Genomic DNA, 18,588 nt, shown 5'->3' on the forward strand with positions numbered 1-18,588 from the left:
CGGCGTTTCCTGTGAGGAAGTCTGGTCCCAGGGAGCTTGCCATTATGGCGATTTGCATTTTTCTCTGGAAAGTAAGGTGATGACCCTTTTAGAAACACAGGCTAGTCCTTCTTGATTTGCTTTTGAGTTGAAATTCACATAAAATTAACCATTTTAAATGTGTACAATTCGGTGTAAGATATACTTTTAAAAATTTATCTATTCTTCATTCCCCATAAAAGATCAAGATAAAGATTGCAGATCTCGGGGATTTCATTTTTAAGCATGCACACCTTATCACTTGTTTGGTCTTTTCTCATGTCTGTAAAATTTTCAATTACTTATCTCTCGAGCGGTTACTAGACATCATTCTCACTTCTTTCCTTCTGACATCAGGGATATGACACTGACCCTTCTCATTGTACTCCTCAACTACCTTACATCCCCACTTCAGGTCCCCTTGTGCTGTGTTCTGGGAATTTCCTCAGTATTATACTCCACTTTCATGATCATCTCTTCAGCTGTGTCTCTTCCCTGAGGGGTTGAATTGTTTTAATGTGATCCTTCTATTGGGTTTTTCATCTCTCAAAGTTCTAACTCATTAGGTTCTTTTAGAAAAGAATCCATATTCTTCTGTGTCAAAAATTGGCTCCGCCTTTTATGTTCCAGATATTGAAGCATGATTAATCTCAAATTACTCTCATATTTTCTTACTGACTCTACTCTATTGCACATGACAGTCCCCATCATCAGTAGATTGCTGTCTGTAGCACTGTTTATCATTATCAGGATGACTCTACTGTGCATTCTTGTTGGAAGATTTGCCCCTCACACACCTGACCTTCCATAGGTTGTTACCAGGACTGTCCTGGGAGTCAGGTTGTTGAGGGAGGGGCTTTGGCAGCTGCCCCTGCCACATGGTGACCACTCTCTCAGACTCAGCATCTGCCCAGGGTTCTGCTCCTCAGGGCCAGTCCAATGGGAGCTTCACAGGCACACATGGGACAGACACTCGTGGCTGACAATGCTGGACTTGGTCTTTTTCAGGCCACACAGGGGAGGATGCTCACTGCTGAGCATGGGCTCACTGCAGTGGACAGAGATGTCCCAATTCATGCACAGAAACACAGGCAGGGTGACCAGAGTTTCCTGGACCCTGACCTCTCCCTCCTTGTGAGGACCTGGGGTCCCTTTCTGTGTCCACACAGGATAGAATCTCCTCTCTGAAGACCTGCTGATGTTTTCAGACACTGGTGACCAACTCAGCTTTTGTCACGGATTTTCCCCATAGTTCCCTCTCCTTTTGGGCAACTTTCATTTCCCCCTTTTCTGAATTTGTCTGTTCCTAAAATTATAGAACTACTGTAAGAAGCTTTATTTGGTCTTCAGAGCAGACAAGGGCTCCAGTGGGTGTAACAATCCTGCACTTGACTGTGGACGCCTCGATCCCCTCATCGCCCACCCACTCAGGTCTCCACCTGGTCTGAAGTCGATGTCTCCCTCCCATGGGCACAGCCCCACCGACCCACAACCACTCTGAGGATCCAAATGGGCAAACTGAGGCTTAGAGATAGAACATCACCACTCAAGGTTACACGGGTGATGGGCATTTAAATAAAAGTCAGTTTTACGTCAAAATCAGCACTCTGACCTCAATGAATGTCCCCTAAAGCTAGAAGGCAGGACCAGAGAATGAGGAAGAGACTTCAACCCAGAAACAAGGGGCACTGAGGAGGCAGGAATGACTCATAGGCTTGTTGCCAGGGAGGTGGGGTGGATTCTGTCACCAAAAAAAAAAAAAAAAAAAAAAAAGGAGAAGAAGAAGTTCGAGGGCAGCTATGGTAGAAAGAAAGCCACACACTCTGGGGCAAGGAGAAGAGACCTGTTTCCTTCCCTTATTTCCCTGCATTTCCCTCTGTGCTCATTGTCACAGGACATCGCACTGAGCTGCACAGTTGGAGGCTGAGCCTGTTCCTGCTGATCTGAGCTCTGCAGGCCACAGGGACCCACGTCTTCCTGAAGCATCTCCAGGGCCCAGGTGGCACTGTCCATGGTGAGGACCCCAGGGAGGTGCTGATGGACGGGCTGAGGAGGAAGGAGACCCCATGGGGGAGGCTCTGACAGGGAAGGATGTGCCTTGGGTCACCTCACCTGCAAGGGGCGTCTCAGGAGGGAGGCTCCGTGTCTATTTCCTGCTTCACCATGGAAATGAGAGCCAGGCTGCTAGAGAGAGGCTGTGGCCTTGCCTGCAGGCTGCTGATGTTACAACCACAAGAGAGGGCGGGTCAGCCTCCCAGTGCCCACACCCTCTATGTCTGTTCAGAGGGCATCATCATCTCCATCTGCACACCCCTGACGAGAGCAAGGAGACACCATGATCACCACTATCACGGCCCTGCTCTACCTCGGTGAGATGGGAGGGGAAGGGGACCCCTGGTCTGTCAGGATCCCAGGACTCAGGGGGCTCATGGGGAGGAGGGTGCTGCTCAGGGTTCAGGGCAAATCTCTCACAGGGACTCTCTTCCAGGGCTGAGTGTGAGCCTCAGGGCCCCAGTGCAGACAGGTGAGTCTGTCCCCAGGTGTCCCAGGTCCCACTCCTCCCTGGGGACAAAGGGCCACCCCATGGGAAGCTGGGGATGAAGAAGAGCAATTCTGACCTGACAGATGGGGGACATCTGGGACTGAAAATTGGGGACTGAGGGTGAGAATGTCTTGTGACCCTGACACAGGCTTTCTTCCAGAGACACTCCCCAAGCCCATACTCTGGGCTGAGCCAGGACCTGTGATCCCCTGGGGAAACCCCGTGACCATCTGGTGTGAGGGGACCCCAGGGGCTGAGGAGTACCTACTGGAGAAAGAGGGAAGCACAGCACCACGGAAAAGACAGAAGCCACAGGAGCCCGGGGACAAGGCCAAGTTCTCCATCTCACACATGACAGAGCATGATGCAGGGAGATATTGCTGTCTCTACCACAGCCATGCTGACTGGTCAGAGCGCAGTGACCCCCTGGAGCTGGTGGTGGTGACAGGTGAGAGGACACTCCGGGGTCCCAGCCTCAGGCTCTGCCCTCAGGAAGGGGGTCTGCTCTCAGGGTGTCTCCCTCTCACAGCCCAGCCCTGGGGGCCATGAGGGAGGTGTGAGCCTCATTTAACATGCTGCCTCCTCCTCTCCTAGGAGCCTACAGCAAACCCAGCCTCTCAGCCCTGCCCAGCCCTGTCGTGACCTCAGGAGGGAACGTGACCCTCCAGTGTGGCTCAAGGCAGGGATTTGACAGGTTCATTCTGACTAAGGAAGGAGATCACAGGCTCTCCTGGACTCTGGACTCACAGCGACAGCCCAGTAGGCAGTCCCAGGCCCTGTTCCCTGTGGGCCCTGTGACCCCCAGCCACAGCTGGAGGTTCAGATGCTATGGCTGTTACAGGAACAGCCCCCAGGTTTGGTCACACCCCAGTGACCCCCTGGAGCTCCTGGTCCCAGGTGAGTCGCATTATTGTCCCATCAATGGAATGAAGCAGCGAATACATTATGGGCATCTTTGCTGGGAGGGGAGCCCCATGAGAGAGGGAATCAGGGCAGCACAGGGCTCCTGGGCTAGGTACACAGAGAGAGACCTTGAGACTTGGGGGCCAGGCCAGGAGAAGGGGGTTATGGGAGGAGCAGCCCCTGTAATTCACGTCTGGTCTCCCCAGGTGAGTCTGGGAAGCCCTCCCTCCTGAGCCAGCAGGGCCCCATCGTGGCCTCTGGACAGAACCTGACCCTCCAGTGTCGCTCTGATGTCGGCTATGACAGATTCGCTCTGCACAAGGAGGGGGGACGGGACCTCCCCCAGAGCCTTGTCCTGCAGCCCCAGGCTGGGCTCTCTCAGGCCCACTTCCCCCTGGGCACTGTGAGCAGCTCCCACGGGGGCCGGTACAGATGCTACGGTGGATACAACCTTTCTTCTGAGTGGTCGGCCCCCAGTGACCCCCTGGACATCCTGGTGGCAGGTGAGGAGCCAGTGGGTTCAGTCAGGGACCAGACTCTGCACAGGCCCTGCTGGGGTCTCAGGGGGTGAGGCCAGAATGAGAGTGAAGGGCCCAGGGAGGGAGAGAGACAGAGAGATTCAGGGGGTGGGAGGGGAGAGGGGAGACTCAGAGAAACAGCGACAGACAGAGAGGCGGGTCCTCAGAAAGACAGTCCTGGTGACTCTCAGCTCAGAAGAAGCTAAGTAGGCAGCCCTCCCCCTCCCTCCCTCCCTCCCTCCCTCTCTCTAGGACACCTGCCTGACAGACCCTCCCTCTCGGTGGTGGTGCATTCAGGAGCCAGGATGGCCTCAGGAATGAATGTGACCCTGCTGTGTCAGTCACAGAGCCCGAGGGACACGTTCCTTCTGTCCAAGGAGGGGGCAGCGGGTCCCCCCCTGCGTCTGAGATCAAAGCACCGAGCAGAGCAGTTCCAGGCGGAGTTCTCCATGAGCCCTGTGACCTCTGCCCACGGGGGCACCTACAGGTGCTACAGCTCACACAGCTCCTCCCCCTTCCTGCTGTCACTCCCCAGTGAGCCCCTGGAGCTCCTGGTCTCAGGTGAGGGCCCCTGACCCTGTCTGCTGAGCTGTCAGCTCAGTTATGTTCCCAGAACAATTCTTCATTGAAAGGGGCGTGAGGGTCTCTAGAGATGGTCACCCAGAAATCTTCCTGATGGAGGCTCTGCTCCCCCTGCTCAGCCCTCCCCCTCACGTGGATCCAGAAGGTGCCAAGTGGGTATTGGGAGGGTCTGAGGGGCCACAGGGCCGATGATGGAGGAGTCTGAGTGAGGTGGGGAGCCCAGGGTTGGTTCCAGATTCTCACACCTTGTGTAGTCTTTCCCAGGAACCTCTTGGACCCCAGCTCCCCCACTCCTCCGCAGGGCCCATGTCCACAGCTGATGAACCACAGGGTCCTCTTTGCTCATAGAGCACAGACAACCCCAGGACAGATCTGAGTCTCTCAGAGGATCTAATGCCCCCCCACCCCACCCCCGACTCGTAAGAAAGGCTTGTGTCCCACAGGCCTGGGAACCTAGGAGAAATTGTAGCAGAACCATCATGCTCTGAGGGCCTGAGCATTCATGTCCCACCGCCCCCCCCCCCACCAATGTAGTCTGGCCTATGAGAGGGAAGTGGGGCAGGTGACAGGTGGGGTGGTCATAGCAGAGGGAGATTTTGGGGTCCAGGCTGTGGAAGGAGGAACAACACTGGCTGGCCTTGACCTGCAGGGGCGCTTTCATTTCTAACTTCCTGGGGCACCTGACACCAGGCTTGTCCTAGACCGGCTCCGGCTGCAGCCTCTCTGGGCCTATCCTGCTGCTCCCAGTCACTGTGACCTTGTAGGGGTTGAAAAGCTGAGGGAGTCAGGGGGCAGGTACACTGATTATCCGCCAGGTCCAGGGGCTCAGCTCAGCAAGAGGAGCCACCATGTTATGGAGACACCAAAGATTGGGAAACACCCACTTAGCATCTCAGCTCCTCCTGGTTCCACACAGGATCTGTGGGGTTTTCCACTAAAAGCCAGGAGCCCTGCATAGTTCACCTGGCGCCCAGTCCCTAACCCCAGTGGAGAGTATGTGGAGTGGACGATGGAGAGGGGGCAACCGTTGGTGCCCAGGCCTGGCTTGCAGCACAGGGAAGATGGCTGAGCTGATGGGGGGGGGGGAGAGGCCGGGAGAGTTGGAGACAGGACAGGGGGACACTCCCTCCTCTCCCTGCTCTTCCCTGCTCTTTCCAGAGCCCCTTGGATGGAAGCCCTCACCACACAGGTGGGGTCCCTGAGCCTTCCTGGAGCAGGACAGGTGGCTGCTCTGGTCAAGGTGGGACCTGCTGTGGGGGACAGTGTTGTCTCCACTGGACACCCTGCTGTAGTAAGAAGTGTTCCCACCTTGGGCACCCTCTGCAAGGCCCTGTGCCCTCTGGAGGCCTCCAGGCCTTCAGTGCCCACCTGAGACTCAGGGGGGGGCAAAGGAGGACTGATGAGGAACCAGGGGGCTCCTGCCCAGACTCTGTGCAATTCATGTCTGCTCTCTGCATTTTAAATCTTTATTGTTGTGAGTATTACAGATGCCCCACCCCTTTTTTCCTCTGTAACCTTCCTTCCGCTGGCTTTCTCCCTGCTCTTCCCAAGCCCTCACCACACTACTCTCTGTGTCCATGGGCATGGATATATGCATACAGGTTCTTTGGTTAATCTCTTCCCACCCTCTCCTCTTTGCCTCTGAGATTCCTCAGTCTGTTCTGTGTTTCTTTGCCTCTGGTTCAGTTTTATCCATCACTTTATTTTGTTCCTTAGATTCCACATATACGTGAGTTCAGGTGATATTTGCCCTTCTTGATTGGCTCATTTCGCTGAGCATAATGATCTCCGGCATGTTTTGTACACCCCTCTCTATTATTGCTTTTGTTCTGAGAACTTTTAAGCAATGGTTACTTATGCATTAAAATTTTCATTACAAACATTTAGGAATTAAAAGAGGTAATTCAACCTGAATTACCAAAGATGCTTCAAAGGTGCTGTGTTTTGTTTTTTATTTCAGAACCATTTTTTCAGTTTTATTCATAAAATTTCCCCCACACGTAGCTGAAGAATTACTCAAGTTCTACATAAATGCATGTCTGTATATCTGAGATCAAGACATGGATTCTGGGTCCTCAGCTGTTGCATAAAAGAAAGCTTTTATACCCAGATGAGGTAGCTTCCATGGCTCTGAATCCCATAGTGAGCAGAGAGATTGAAATAGCACATAGTTTCCTGCAACGAGAGACCATATTTCTTCCCAATCTGTAATTATCAAGGGAAAGCTAAACTGTGTTTTAAAGTGACTCAGATGCAAAGTCTAAACTCAAAAGGCCCAGGGAGACGCAAAGAATCCATGAAAGCACACAGGACCATCCTCCAGCGGAAAAGGATTCATGGAGGGACTGGTAGCAGTTAGGTCATGAGAAAGGGGAGAGCTATGGGGACGCTGGGCTTGAGTGGCATCAACACCTCACACAGCCCCACTCCTTTCTGGTTCTCAGGTGCAGCCGACACCATCAGCCCCTCACAGAACAACTCAGGCCCCAAGAGTGGTGAGTAGGAGACACACTCAGCTACGGGGCTCAGCACAGACGGTCATGTCTTGTCAAGGGTAGAGAGGTGCCTGGGTGGACATCTGGGGCCCAGGGGTGACTTTGTCCTGCCCTGACCTCTGTGACTTCTTTTCCCACAATCCCTAGCCTCCCAGCCCCAAGACTACACCCTGGAGAATTCCATCCGATTGGGTGTGGCTGGATTGGTCCTGGTGGTGCTGGGGGTGCTGCTCTATCAGGCCTGAAACAGTGAAAGACGAACTCATGATACAGCCAGGATGTGAACACAGAGGGAACAATGCATGATTCAGAGAGGAGGAGCCTTGGGAGTGAATCTCATGTGCCCAGAAGGTTCTGGAACATAACGTGGGACATATGCTGAGGGACCTGTCTTCGGCTCCATGCAGATGGAGGAGTCATCACTCATGTTCAGGAACAAGGTCTTGACCTTCTGCCATTGAACTGGACCCCTTTCCCTCCCAACCACAGTGAGTCCTGTGCCTGGTTCCTGATTCTCCTCATTTTGGTGAAATTAGCATTTATCCCACGTGGCAGGTACAGGTCCACACCTCCCTACACTTATATGGAGTACGTTTTCCTTTATTCCTATTTATACGAGCCTTCATGTCTGTATGGAGTCCCCTCTCCTGAGTCTAGAGCATGCCGTCTATTGTAATCAATCTACAAGGTGAACAATCCACCCTGAGAGAAAAACCCACAGGAGGTCCTAACACCCTCTCTGGACTCTACATGCCCTTCACCTGTCCTCTGAGGCCACCTGTGTGCTTTCTTCAGCAACCTCACCCCTTGGTATCGAGACCTGGTTGTTTGAAGGGGCTTGCCTGGTCTGCCCTGCCTCTGAACCTCCCCATTGTCCAAAACACAGTGAAACACACAGACGGCGTGTAACAGTTGTGCACCCTTGAAACCTATGTCCTGTTGTTCACCGATGGCACCTCAATATATTTAATTTTTTAAAAAATTCTCAATCCTGGCATTTAACAATTTCTCTGGTATATATGCTTTCTTCAAGGCCAATGTGAAATGCCCATGTTGTTATTGTAGAAGGACTTGCCCAGAATGGGTCAGCCTCAGGCAGGCCCATAGTTCATGGGTCTTCAAAACTGTTAAAAAACATATATTTCCCCTTGACCTTCCCTTGGCCTCCCCTATCCCAACGGGGGGGGGGGGGGTCGGGGGGGGGGAGGGAGACATATGTACTACTCTTTGTAACATTTTAAGCAATAAAAAAAATTTATACATATTTCTACTGATTAGAGAGAGGAAAGGAGAGGGAGAGATGGAATCATCAATGATGAGAGAGAATCATTGATATCCTGCATCCTGCAGGCCCCACACTGGGATTCAGCGTGCAACAAGGGCTGGTGTCCTGACGGGGAATTAAACTGTGACCTCCTGGTTCTTATGTTGATGCTCAACCATGGGCCACCCCAGCTGACAGTGTGTGTGAAATCTTGACTTCATGTAGGAAGGCCTTCACAACAGGGTCCAGGTGACGTTGAGAGCATGTTTATTACAGCTGGGGACATTGAAACACAGGGAGGGCTTAGGGCAGAAGAAGCCACAGGAGAGAGCTTAGGGGAGGCTTTGGCTCTCTGGGAACGTTATAGGAAAGAAGTGATCCAAGGCAGGGTCAGCTCCACTGTGAGCCTCACACTTACCCGTAGACAGATGCCCCTGCTGGACTTGCCTGGACCATTGAATCTGTTTCACACACACAAGGTGTGTGGCTCAGTGTTGACCATGGGCTGGCTTATTGGCTGGAGACATCTCTGTGCCCATCCCCCAAGCATGTATGTGGAGGGGCCAAAGCTGCTTCCAACTCTCTCCCTGTTCCACATCCCTCCCTGCATGTGAGCACCTGCAGAAGCTTTTCTGATCCCACAGAGCTGGGACCCTCCCCTCCGATGACCCCTTGCAAGTCCCAGGCATCAGGGGCCACTCAGCTTGGACGGATTTTATTTGTTGCTGGTGGTTCTGATCTTGGGAACTTTTACTTCTCTTTTATGCATTGACTGTGGTACATAATCCTATATAATAAAAGGGTGATATGCAAATTGACCCTAACATCAGAACGACCAGAACAACCACTCGACCAGTCACAATGAGGCGCACTGACCACCTCTCGGTCCCTTTCCCCAGCTGGCAGGCTTTGATCACCCTACGGTGAACCAGGAGTGTGTGGCGGCGGGGGGCAGGACCAGCTGCCATCAGTTGGGAAGATGGCCTGGATCGCAGGCCAGGCCTAGGGATTGTACCCACACATGAATTTCATGTGTCAGGACTCTAGTTCTGAAATAAGTAGCATTTCTGAGTATTAAGAGCAGATGGAGGCCCTTAGATGGGCACATCCATTGTCCATGTTGTCTGTGGAGTTAGATACCTTGATTCTCTCATGTTTCCACTCACCCAACTTCATCTGATCTGGGAATCAACAAGGATGGACAACTCCCATGGCCTAGACACCACAGAACCTACAAGCACTCTGCGGAGTTGAGTTCATAACAACATGTTGCACATGGGGAAACTGAGGCTCAGAGATTGAATAGTACTGCTCAAGAGCACAAGGGCCTTAGCTGATGAAGGAGAATTTACATAAGAATGAACTTTATCACCAACCCTACTGACCACTCACTGTCCCCGAAGCTGGACAACTGAGGCCAGGATCTCAGGATGGGGCACAGCTCTGTCCAAGGAACAGGGCACTGAGGAGGCAGGAGTGAGTCCTAATCTTGCTCCCAGGAAGGAGAGGGTGGCTGCTGTGGCAACACAAAGGAGAAGGTCATGAGGGGCCTGTGAGACACAGAAAGCCCACACTCTGGGGCCAGGAGAAGAGTTGGTTTTCCTTCCTTTATTTCCCTGCATTTGCCTCTGTGCTCATTGTCACAGGGACATTGCCCTGAGCTGCACAGTTGGAGGGTGAGCTTGTCCCTCCTGATCCGAGCTCTGCAGGCCACAGTGACCCACATCTTCCTGAACGTCTCCAGGGCCTGGGTGACACTGTCCATGGTGAGGTCCACAGGGAGGTGCTGATGGATGGGCTGAGGAGGAAGGAGTCCCTGTGGGGGAGGCTCTGACAGGGAAGAAGGTGCCCTGGGTCACCTCACCTGCAAGGGGCATCTCAGGAGGCTCCGGGTCTATTTTCTGCTTCACCATGAAAAGGAGAGTCAGGCTGATAGATAGAGGTTGTTCCCTTTCATGAGGAACTGCTGACGTGACAACCACGAGAGAGGGAGTGCCAGCCTCCCAGTGCCCACACCCTCTGTGACTGCCCAGACGGCACCATCGCATTCACTCTGCATCAGAGAGAGGAGACACCATGACCTCCACCCTCATCGCTGTGCTTTTCATTGGTGAGATTTCAAGGGAGAGGGGAGCCCTGCTCTGTCAGGACCCCAGGACTCAGGAGCCTCATGGGGAGGAGAGTGCTGCTCAGGATTGAGGGACAAATCTCTCACAGGGACTCTCTTCCAGGGCTGAGTGTGGACCCCAGCACCCCAGTGCAGGCAGGTGAGTCTCCACAGGATTCCCAGGTTCCTCTGTCTGGGGACAAGGGGTTACAGCCTGTGCATCTGGGGATGGACAACAGTGGTTCTGAGATAATGAATGTGGGGCATCTTAGAAATGTGGGGGTGGGTAATGCCTCTAACCCAGCTTCTGGTTTCCTTCCAGGGCCCCTCCCCAAACCTACAGTCTGGGCTGAGCCAGGTTCTATGATCCCCAAGTGGAGTCCTGTGACCATCTGGTGTCAGGGGACCGCAGGGGCTGAGGAGTACCATCTGGATAAAGAGGGAACCGCAGGGGCCTGGGACAGAGTGAAGCCACTGGAGCCTGGGGACAAGGCCAAGTTCTCCATCAAACACATGACAGAGCTACAGGCAGGGAGATATCGCTGTCACTATCTGAGCCCTGATGGCAGATCAGAGCACAGTGACCCCCTGGAGCTGGTGGTGACAGGTGAGAGGACACTCAGGGGTCCCAGCCTCAGGCTCTGCCCTCAGGAAGGGGGTCTGCTCTCAGGGTGTCTCCCTCTCACAGCCCAGCCCTGGGGGACATGAGGGAGGTGTGAGCCCCATTTAACATGCTGCCTCCTCCTCTCCTAGGAGCCTACAGCAAACCCAGCCTCTCAGCCCTGCCCAGCCCTGTCGTGACCTCAGGAGGGAAGGTGACCCTCCAGTGTGGCTCAGGGCAGGGATTTGACAGGTTCATTCTGACTAAGGAAGGAGATCACAGGCTCTCCTGGACCCTGGACTCCCAGCCACAGCCCAGTGGGCAGTCCCAGGCCCTGTTCCCTATGGGCCCTGTGACCCCTATCCTCAGGTGGACATTCAGTTGCTATGGCTGTTACAGGCACAGCCCCCAGTTGTGCTCACACCCCAGTGACCCCTTGGAGCTCCTGATCCCAGGTGAGTTACATTATTGTCCCATCCATGCAATTAAGCATCAAATACATTATTGGCATCTTGGCTAGGAGGGGAGCCTCATGGGAGAGGGAATCGGGGGAGCACCGGACTCCTAGGCTAGGGACATAGAGAGTGACCTTGAGACTTGGGGACCAGGCTAGGAGAAGGGGGTTTATGGGAGGAGCAGCCCCTGTAACACATGTCTGGTCTTCCCAGGTGAGTCTGGGAAGCCCTCCCTCCTGAGCCAACAGGGCCCCATCGTGGCCTCTGGACAGAACCTGACCCTCCAGTGTCACTCTGATGTCGGCTATGACAGATTCGCTCTGCACAAGGAGGGGGGATGGGGCCTCCCCCAGAGCCTTGTCCTGCAGCCCCAGGCTGGGCTCTCTCAGACCCACTTCCCCCTGGGCACTGTGAGGAGCTCCCACGGGGGCCGGTACAGATGCTACGGTGGATACAACCTCTCCTCTGAGTGGTCGGCCCCCAGTGACCCCCTGGACATCCTGGTGGCAGGTGAGGAGCCAGTGGGTTCAGTCAGGGACCAGGCTCCCACAGGCCCTGTTCGGGCTCAGTGGATGAGGCCAGAATGAAAGTGCAGGCCCCAGGGAGGGAGAGAGACAGAGAGAGACAGGGAGTGGGAGGGGCGAGGGGGAAACTCAGAGAAACAGAGACAGACAGAGAGAAGGGTCCTCAGAGAGAGGTCTGGAAACTCTCAGTTCAGAAAAAGCTGAGCAGGCAACCCTCACCCTCCCGCCCTCTCTCTAGGATTGCTACGTGACAGACCCTCTCTCTCGGTGGTGGTGCATTCAGGAGCCAGGGTGGCCTCAGGAGTGAATGTGACCCTGCTGTGTCAATCACCGAGGCGGATGGGTGCTTTCCTCCTGTCCAAGGAGGGGGCAGCCGATCCCCCCCTGCGTCTGAGATCAGAGTACCGAGCTCGGCAGTTCCAGGCAGAGTTCTCCATGAGCCCTGTGACCTCAGCCCAAGGGGGCACCTACAGGTGCTACAGCTCACACAGCACCTCCCCCTACCTGCTGTCACTCCCCAGTGAGCCCCTGGCACTCCTGGTCTCAGGTGAGGGGCCCCTGACCCTGTCTGCTGAGCTGTCAGTTCAGGGTCCTGTCCGCAGAAGAATTATGCCTTGAAATGGGAGTGAGGGGCTCTAGAGATGGCCACCCAGAGATCTTCCTGTTAGAAGGTCCCCTCCCCCTGCTCAGTCTTTACCCTCACTGGAAGCAGTAGGTCCCTGGTGGTTCAAGAGAGTGTCTGAGGGGCCACAGGGCAGATGCAGGTAGAGTCTGAGTGAGGTGGGGAGGCCAAATTCGGCACCAGACTCTCACACCTTTGTCCTACTTCCCAGGACCCTCTGGGACCCCAGCTCCCACCCACAGGGCCCATGTCCACAGCTGATGAACCACTGGTTTTCCTTTGCTCAGAGAGAACAGACCACCCCAGGGCAGTTCTGAGTCTCTGAGGATCTAATGCCCCCTGACTCCTAAGAGTGGCTTGTGTCCCACGGGCCTGGGAGTCTGGGAGAGATGGTAGGGGAACCAGCATGCTCCAGGGGCCTGAGCATTCACATATCCCCTCACCCCTCACCATGTAGTCTGGCCCAAGAGGGGGAAGTGAGGCAGGTGACAGGAGGGGTGGTCATGGCAGAGAGAGATTTTGGGGTCCAGGCTGTGGAAGGAGGAGCCAGGCTGCCTGGCCATGACCTGCAGGGGCGCTTTCATTTCTGACTTCCTGGGGCCCTGACACCTGGCTTGTCCTAGACCTGCTCCAGGTGCAGCCTTCTCTGGGCCTGTCCTGATGCTCCCAGTCACTGTGACCTTGTAGGGATTAAACAGCTGAGGGGGTCAGGGGGCAGGTACACTGATTACCCACCAGGCCTGGGGGCTCAGCTCAGCAAGAGGAGCCACCATGTTATGGAGACGCCAAAGATTTGGAAACTCCCACTTAGCATCTCAGCTCCTCCCCGTTCCACACAGAATCTGTGGAGTTTTCCACTAAAACCCAGCAGCCCTGCATAGTTCGCCTGGCGCCCAGGTCCCTAACCAGGATGGAGATTGTGTGGAGTAGATGATGGAGGGGGTGCCTATTTGGCAGCCTTTGGGGCCAGGCCTGGCTTGTAACACAGGGAAGATGGCTGGGCTGATGGGGGAGGAGAGGCCCGGAGAGGTGGAGAGAGGACAGGAGACACTCCCTCGGCTGCTCATTTCCAGAGCCCCTTGGATGGAAGCCCTCACCACACAGGTGGGGTCCCTGAGCCTCTCAGAGCAGGACAGGTGGCTGCTCTGGCCAAGGTGGAACCTGCTGTGGGTGACAGTGCTGTACCCACTGGACACCCTGCTGTAGTGAGAAGTGTCCCCACCTGTGGGAGCCACACTGCAAGGCCCTGTGCTCACCTAGAGGCCTCCAGGCCCCCAGTGCCCACCTGAGAATTAGAGGGGACCATGCATGTGTTGAGGAACTAGTGGGTCTCTGCCCAGACTCTGTGAAATTCATGGCTGCTCTCTGCATTTTAAATATTGTTGAGAGTATTACAGATGTCCCTCCCCATTTTTCCCCTCCATAACCCTCCGCCAGCTGGGTCCCTCCCTGTCCTTCCCAGGCCCTCACCACAGTATTCTCTGTGTCCATGGGCATGGATATATGCATACAATTCTTTGGTTAATCTCTTCCCACCCTCTCCTCTTTACATCTGAGATTCCTTAGTCTGTTCCGTGTTCCCATGCCTCTGGTTCTATTTTATCCATCACTTTATTTTGTTCATTATAGTCCACATATACGTGAGATCATGTGATATTTGTCCTTCTTGCCTGGCTCATTTCATTTAGCATAATGATCTCGGGCATGTTTTGCACACACCTCTCTATTATTGCTTATGTTCTGAGAACTTTTAAGCAATAGTTACTTACTCATTTACATTTTTTTAAAAATATATTTTACTGATTTTTTACAGAGAGGAAGGGAGAGAGATAGAGTCAGAAACATCGATGGGAGAGAAACATCAATCAGCTGCCTCCTGCACACCTCCCACTGGGGATGTGCCCGCAACCCAGGTACATGCCCTTGACCGGAATCGAACCCGGGACCTTTCAGTCTGCAGGCCGACGCTCTATCCACTGAGCCAAACCGGTTTCGGCTCATTTACATTTTAAATGCAAACATTTAGGAATTAAAAGAGGTAATTCAACTCCAATTACCAAAGATGCTTTAAAGGTGTTGTGTTTGTGTTTTGTTTTTTACTTTAGAACCATTTTTTCGGTTTTATTCATATAATTTCCCCAACACATAGCTGAAGAATTGCTCAAGTTCTACATTAATGCACGTCTGTAGATCTGAGATTAACCCATGGTCCTGGGTCCTCACTGTTGCGTAAATATAAGCTTTTATACACAGATGAGGTAGCTTCCATGGCTCTGAATCCCATAGTGAGCAGAGAGATTGAAATAATACATTGTATTCTGCAACGAGAAACCATAATTCTTCCCAATCCTGAATTATAAAAGCAAAGCCAAACTGTGTTTCAAAGTGACTCAGAAGAAAAGTCTAAACTCACAAGTCCCAGGGAGACGCAAAGAATCCATGAAAGAAGCCAGGACCCTTCTCCAGGAGAGAAAGAGATTGTGGAGGAACTGGTAGCAGTTAGGTCATGAGAAAGGGGAGAGCTATAGGGACACTGGGTTTGAGTAGCATCAACACCTCACACAGCCCTACTCCTCTCTGGTTCTCAGGAGCAGCGGACACCATCAGCCCCTCACAGAACAACTCAGACCCCAAGAGTGGTGAGTAGGAGACACTGTCTGTTATGGGCTCAGCACAGACAGTCATGTCCTGTCGAGGGTAGAGAGGTGCCTAGGTGGACATCTGGGGTCCAGGGGTGACTTTGTCCTGCCCTGACCTCTGTGACTTCTTTTCCCACAATCCCTAGCCTCCCAGCCCCAAGATTACACCGTGGAGAATTCCATCCGATTGGGCGTGGCTGGATTGGTCCTGGTGGTGCTGGGGGTGCTGCTCTATCAGGCCTGAAACAGTGAAAGACGAACTCATGATACAGCCAGGATGTGAACACAGAGGGAACAATGCATGATTCAGACAGGAGGAGCCTTGGGAGTGAATCTCATGTGCCCAGAAGGTTCTGGAGCATAACATGGGACATATGCTGAGGGACCCGTCTGGGAGTCCTTGCAGGTGGAGGAGTTATCACTCATGTGCAGGAACAAGGTCTGGACTTTCTGTCATTGAACTGGACCCCTTTCCCTCCCAACCACAGTGAGTCCTGTGCCTGGTTCCTGATTCTCCTCATTTTGGTGAAATTAGCATTTATCCCACGTGGCAGGTACAGGTCCACACCTCCCTACACTTTTATGGAGTACGTTTTCCTTTATTCCTATTTATACGAGCCTTCATGTCTGTATGGAGTCCCCTCTCCTGAGTCTAGAGCATGCCGTCTATTGTAATCGATCTACAAGGTGAACAATCCACCCTGAGAGAAAAACCCACAGGAGGTCCTAACGCCCTCTCTGGACTCTACATGCCCTTCACCTGTCCTCTGAGGCCACCTGTGTGCTTTCTTCAGCAACCTCACCCCTTGGTATCAAGACCTGGTTGTTTGAAGGGGTTGCCTGGTCTGCGCTGCCTCTGAAACCCCCCATTGTCCAAAACACAGTGAAACACACAGACAGCATGTTACAGATGTGCACCCTTGAAACCTATGTCCTGTTGTTCACCGATGGCACCTCAATAAATTTAATTTTAAAAAAACTTCTGAATCCTGGCATTTGACACTTTCTCTGGTATATATGCTTCCTTCATGGCCAATGTGAAATGCCCATGTTGTTATTGTAGAGGGACTCACCCAGAATGGGTCAGCCTCAGGCTGGCCCATAGTTTGTGGGTTATTTAAAATTGTTAAAAAATATATATTTCTACTGATTTGAGAGAGGAAAGGAGAGGGAGGGATGGAAACATCAATGATGAGAGAGAATCATTGATCTCCTGCCTCCTGCACGCCCCACACTGGGATCCAGCCTGCAAGAAGGGCAGGTGTTCAGATGGGGAATTAAACTGTGACCTCCTGGTTCTTCTTCTTCTTCTTTTTTTTTTTTTAAATATATTTTATTGACTTTTTACAGAGAGGAAGGGAGAGAGACAAAGAGTTAGAAACATCAATGAGAGAGAGAAACATCGATCAGCTGCCTCCTGCACATCTCCCACTGGGGATGTGCCCGCAACCAAGGCACATGCCCTTGACCGGAATCGAACCTGGGACCTTTCAGTCTGCAGGCTGACGCTCTATCCACTGAGCCAAACCGGTTTCGGGGACCTCCTGGTTCTTATGTCGATGCTCAACCATGAGCCACACCAGCTAAAAGTGTGTGTGAGCTCTTGACTTCATGTAGGAAGGCCTTCACAACGATGTCCAGGTGACGATGAGAGCATGTTTATTACAGCTGGGGACAGTGAAACACAGGGAGGGCTTTGGGTAGAAGAAGCCATAGGAGAGAGCTGAGGCAGGGTTTTGGCTATTTGGGAAAGTTATAGGAAAGAAGTGAGCCAAGGCAGGGTCAGCTCCACTGTGAGCCTCACACTCACCACTGGACAGATTCCTATGCTGGACTCGCCTGGATTATTGAATCTGTTTCACACACACAGGGTGTGTGGCTCAGTGTTGACCATGGGCTGGCTCATTGGCTGGAGACATCCCTGTGCCCATCCCCCAAGCATGTATGTGGAGGGGCCAACGCTGCTTCCAACTCTCTCTCTGTTCCACATCCCTCCTTGCATTTGAGCACCTGCAGAAGCTTATCTGACCCCACAGAGCTGAGACCTTCCCCTCCGATGACCCCTTGGGAGTCCCAGGCATCAGGGGCCACTCAGCTTGGACTTATTTTATATGTTGCTGGTGGTTCTGATCTTGGGAACTTTTACTTCTCTTTTTTGCATTGACTGTGGTACGTAATCCTATATAATAAAAGGGTGGTATGCAAATTGACCCTAACATCAGAACGACCAGAACGACCACTTGACCAGTCACAATGAGGCGCACTGACCACCTCTCGGTCCCTTTCCCCAGCCGGCAGGCTTTGATCACCTTATGGTGAACTGGGAGTGGGTGGCGGCGGAGGGCAGGACCAGCTGCCATCAGCTGGGAAGATGGCCCTGATCACAGGCCAGGCCTTGGGATTGTACCCATGCACGAATTTCGTGTGCCAGGCCTCTAGTTCTGAAATAAGTAGCATTTCTGAGTATTAAGAGCAGATGGAGGCCCTTGGGTGGGCACATCCATTGTCCATGTTGTCTGTGGAGTTAGATACCTTGATTCTCTCATGTTTCCACCCACCCAACTTCATCTGATTTGGGAACAACAGGGACGAACCCCTCCCATGGCACCACAGAACTCACAGGCACTCTGAGGAGTTCAGTTCATAACAACATGTTGCAGATGGGGAAACTGAGACTCAGACATTGAATGGTACTGCTCAAGAGCACAAGGCCCATAGATGATGAAGGAGAATTTACATAAGAATGAACTTTATCACCAACCCTACTGATCATTCACTTTCCCCAAAGCTGTATATCTGAGGGCAGGATCTCAGAATGGGGCACAGCTCTGTCCAAGGAACAAGGCACTGAGGAGGCAGGAGTGAGTCATAACCTTGCTCCCGGGAAGGAGAGGGTGGCTGCTGTGGCAACAAAAAGGAGAAGGTCATGAGGGGCCTGTGAGACACAGAAAGCCCACACTCTGGGGCCAGGAGAAGAGTTGGTTTTCCTTCCCTTATTTCCCTGCATTTGCCTCTGTGCTCATTGTTACAGGGACATCGCCCTGAGCTGCACAGTGAGAGGGTGAGCGTGTCCCTGCTGATCTGAGCTCTGCAGGCCACAGTCACCCACATCTTCCTGAACGTCTCCAGGGCCCAGGTGACACTGTCAATGGTGAGGACCCCCGGGAGGTGTTGATGGTTGGACTGAGGAGGAAGAAGTCCCTGTGGGGGAGGTACTGTCAGGGAAGAAGGTACCCTGGGTCATGTTCCCTGCAAGTGGTGTTTCAGAAGGCTCTGAGACTATGTTTTGCTTCACCATGTGCCGGGGTCCAACCCAGG

General features: G+C 53.0%; 2 protein-coding genes across 2 annotated transcripts in view; both read left to right on the top strand.

Moving 5' to 3' along the window:
* The window catches only part of LOC308530473 (leukocyte immunoglobulin-like receptor subfamily A member 6), a gene marked incomplete at both ends in the record, with an annotated part of 73,621 nt that overhangs the window by 19,947 nt on the left and 35,086 nt on the right, over positions 1 to 18,588 (top strand). Inside the window, 6 exons of the mRNA XM_081107145.1 lie at positions 2,721 to 3,008; positions 3,155 to 3,457; positions 3,670 to 3,966; positions 4,234 to 4,542; positions 7,008 to 7,058; positions 7,206 to 7,273. Of these exons, the coding sequence (XP_080963271.1) occupies positions 2,721 to 3,008; positions 3,155 to 3,457; positions 3,670 to 3,966; positions 4,234 to 4,542; positions 7,008 to 7,058; positions 7,206 to 7,273 (1,316 nt within the window). The remainder of the gene's footprint in view (positions 1 to 2,720; positions 3,009 to 3,154; positions 3,458 to 3,669; positions 3,967 to 4,233; positions 4,543 to 7,007; positions 7,059 to 7,205; positions 7,274 to 18,588) is intronic.
* LOC308531368 (leukocyte immunoglobulin-like receptor subfamily A member 6) lies at positions 10,399 to 15,514 on the top strand (the record flags this gene model as incomplete). Its single annotated transcript, XM_081108316.1, has 8 exons — positions 10,399 to 10,432; positions 10,554 to 10,589; positions 10,752 to 11,036; positions 11,183 to 11,485; positions 11,699 to 11,995; positions 12,248 to 12,556; positions 15,220 to 15,270; positions 15,417 to 15,514. The coding sequence occupies 8 exons, from the start codon at positions 10,399 to 10,401 to the stop codon at positions 15,512 to 15,514; spliced, it is 1,413 nt and encodes a 470-aa protein (XP_080964442.1).

Source organism: Myotis nattereri, assembly GCF_964212035.1.
Source record: "Myotis nattereri genome assembly, chromosome: 15".
Taxonomy (NCBI): domain Eukaryota; kingdom Metazoa; phylum Chordata; class Mammalia; order Chiroptera; family Vespertilionidae; genus Myotis; species Myotis nattereri.